The following is a 3,398-nucleotide window of genomic DNA, read 5'->3' on the forward strand; positions in this document are numbered from 1 at the left end:
ACTTTCAGCAGAACTACGTAGATGTAAGCAACATACAGGCCTGCACTCCACGAAGTAAAGATGATTTGCTTTATCTTGGACTTTGCTACACAAAACCCCAAATAAAATTTATCCTCACCTTCAGGTACAGATTCAGCCCATCTTGGGTCAGAAGCAGGGTAGTCATCCACCAAGTCCACACTGATTTGAGTCACTGCTCTATCCAGTTCAGCATCAGGATCCAGGTCTGCACTGGGTGGGAAAAGCTCAACTACCATGCTTTGTGCACTGATTATATCTTTTCTGAAAGAAACAATGAATGCAGGATGTGAACTAAATGAAATCATAAAGTAGAGAAAAAAAATTAAAAGTTTTCTATACTCTTTTTTGTGAAATTCTGTAGGTATCCACCATTATACCTGCCCATCTTTCATTTAATTATTTGAAAAGCTTCATACTACCCTGGCCAAGCAGAAAGCGGCAGATGGATACAGTCACTTTCGCTTAAAAACCTTCAAGTTTAGCCGTGTGTGCTGAACGCTTCTCTAGTAGCCAAACTAGAAGTAGCATTCAGCACATACTTTCCCCCATTAACATGAGCATTTATGAGCTGAATGTTCCTTTTAGTTTTCCTTTTAGTTTGAAACCTACTATTCAATATGGAGTCCTGACTAGATTACATGCAGATGACTTACAAAACTAACAACAGGATAAAAAGCAATTATGAAAGAGCAGCAGAGATATGTAGTTGTTCTAGAACTCTGTACAGTCCTTTGATCAATTCTCTGGTGAGCTGGGGAAACATCAAGCAGCACAAGAACATATATGCTATCTAGGATAAAAATCTGTTTGAAATGCTGCAATGAAAAGCAATCTATTGACCATAAATGGCACAATTTTAATTTACTACTTTAAAAATGTAAACAGATCAAACTTTCTGATCCAGAAAGATTAATCTGATTCATATATAGAGTGTTTCTAATGTTAGTTTCCAAACTATAACTCACCTTTATTGAAGCTTTCAAAATTAAAATGCAATTTTCCTTAAGCCCTTTTTCTATAATTCTAAGAGACTTACTCTAAGAGACTATTTTTTTTACATATATACATACTCATTTAAACACAAACTCAAATCTACAGCTCTAAGTATATTTGCACTGATTACCAAGCAAATCTACTTTACTACCTTCATGTTTGGTTCACACCACTTTTTCTTTTAATTCCAACAGTTTTTGTCTTAAATTTAGATAACACACTTATCAAGGCAGGCACTGTTTCAAGAAGTGCTATGTATACTTATGGCACTCTTAGAAAAAAAAAAAAAAAGACAGACCCAGCACATTTCAATTCATTCCATTTTTAATAACAGAATCCCTTAATGAAAAACAAACTTGTCCTCTACTTATAGCCTGACCCGGGGTGACCAACCTGCAGTACAGGTGCCACAAATGGCAGAGGCAGCCTGTGTGTGTGGCACACAGAAGATCATGGTGGAAGTAGGCAGCCTAGTGACATGTAGGGCATGGAGCAAAAAGCAGAACCAAAGATCAAGTAGGGAGCACGGGGGTGAATCAGGAAAGGGAAAAGGATCAGAGTGGCACTTTGGAAGGGCAAAAGGCTTAATTTGTGGCATGCCTCCTAGAAAAGGTAGATCTACACTGAGTTAGTCACTGGGTAACCTCTTATATGTGTTTTGTACCTGCAGTATTGTAGAAAAGCAGCTTTCAGTAACTTAGTCTTATCCTCTTGTGCTATAATTTCTGTTCTTGCAGTTGTATCAAATGCAGGACTCTGAAACATAAAAGTAAAAATTTCCACTGAGTGACAAACAGACAAAAGAAAAAAAACTCATTGTGAAATTACAATAATCTCTCTAAAGTAATAATTTAGGAATTAAGATTCCAAGAGAAATGCCAACCACTAAATGGTTACGTTTTCTAAAGTAAAAAAAGCACAAATCATACATTACCATAAAAGAAACATAAAGCTTTGACTTCAACGCAGTTTGGAAATTAACAGTTTACTTAGTTTGCCCAGAAACTTATTCTAAGCTTCATTTTTGTGTAAAATGTGTCAACATGAGATAGGGTACAGTTTAGCACTAGGAGGCAACAGCGTCAACAGAATTTCGAAGTAACAAAAACTTTACTCCTATGGCATGCTGGAGTATGTTCTCTGCCCACAAAGACTGGGGACAAAATAATTGGTTCTGTTTAGCAGAAGTATAAATTGATCTAATCAAAGATGGATGCAACTCACCCTCTAAGTGCTAGCAGCAAATAATCAGACAGAATGAAGGAAACATAATACAAACCAATCCTTTCAGCATTAGCCTTCAAAGGAATTGATTCAACTCTCGTGTAATCTCTGCTTTCCCTCTAAATGCATTTTGGACAACAATTTTAAACTTACTGTATGAACTTCTGTTTTGATACTGATAATATATAAGAACTTAGAAATATACACTGTGTAAGTCAAATATAGATACTAAAAATGGTCTCTCTCTAGACAGGAGCTTGTTATGATAAAAGTGTATAATAATGTACACCGCTATTATGTGGCATTCATCCATGAATCTCAAAAAGCTTCACAAATAAAGTCAAAATCATTATTCCCATTTACCAGATGAGTGGGCCAAGACACAAAAGCAGTATGCTGACATCATAAAATGCAGTCCCATGAAGACAGTGGAAGTTAACAAGCCAGGACCATGCAGATACCAAAGCCAGCTCTGCACACAATGACTATGGAACTTGATGCACAACAGCCACATTTGTGTAGCACATTCTAGTCTGAGAAATCTTGATTGCCAGCAGAGCTAGTGAGACCAGGCACAATGCCACACTGATGTGGCTATCCTCAACTAGCATGTGCAGAACTAGCTCAAATATTACTATATCAGCATTTGACAATCTTTTCGGCTTGCAAACCAAAATGACCCAGCTCAGGTCAGAAGTGGATGGGTTGGCAGGTGCTAGGATCAGGCGTCATTGCTGCTTCTTCCTGTGGTGGTAGGGAGAAAGCTCCTGCAGCTGAAGTCCCACATGGCCCATGAGTCATAAATCGCTGACTCCTGCTATATATGCAGCTGTCTTGTTCCATACAGACATATTCAAAAGGGCAATGTCACTTAGCAGGACAGTGCAAAAGCTAGGAAGAGACCCCACATCCTAGAAAGAGCATGCTGTTAAAATGAGTGGAGCCAGTTGACAATTAAAAAGAAATTATATATATAAAAATAAATTGTATCCACACCCCACCCCTTATAACCTCATAATTATGGATATAAAAAAATATGGAATTATTGAAAATCTGGCATTTTTTAAAACTACGCTCCATCAGGGAGTAGCGGCGGCCAGTTCCAGAGCAGCAGAAGGGGAAGCTTGCATGCAAGGGCTGCCGCTGCCATCCCCCACTCC

The 3,398-nt window shown here is 38.1% G+C and overlaps 1 protein-coding gene across 1 annotated transcript in view; it reads right to left on the reverse strand.

The window, feature by feature from the left end:
• Positions 1 to 3,398, reverse strand: part of NUP133 (nucleoporin 133) — a 52,892-nt gene that overhangs the window by 32,283 nt on the left and 17,211 nt on the right. Inside the window, exons 12-13 of the mRNA XM_025194798.1 lie at positions 1,679 to 1,770; positions 119 to 282 (exon numbers count right to left, since the gene is read on the reverse strand). Coding sequence (XP_025050583.1) covers positions 119 to 282; positions 1,679 to 1,770 — 256 coding nt within the window. The remainder of the gene's footprint in view (positions 1 to 118; positions 283 to 1,678; positions 1,771 to 3,398) is intronic.

Source organism: Alligator sinensis, unplaced genomic scaffold (genome assembly GCF_000455745.1).
Source record: "Alligator sinensis unplaced genomic scaffold, ASM45574v1 scaffold448_1, whole genome shotgun sequence".
Lineage (NCBI taxonomy): Eukaryota > Metazoa > Chordata > Crocodylia > Alligatoridae > Alligator > Alligator sinensis.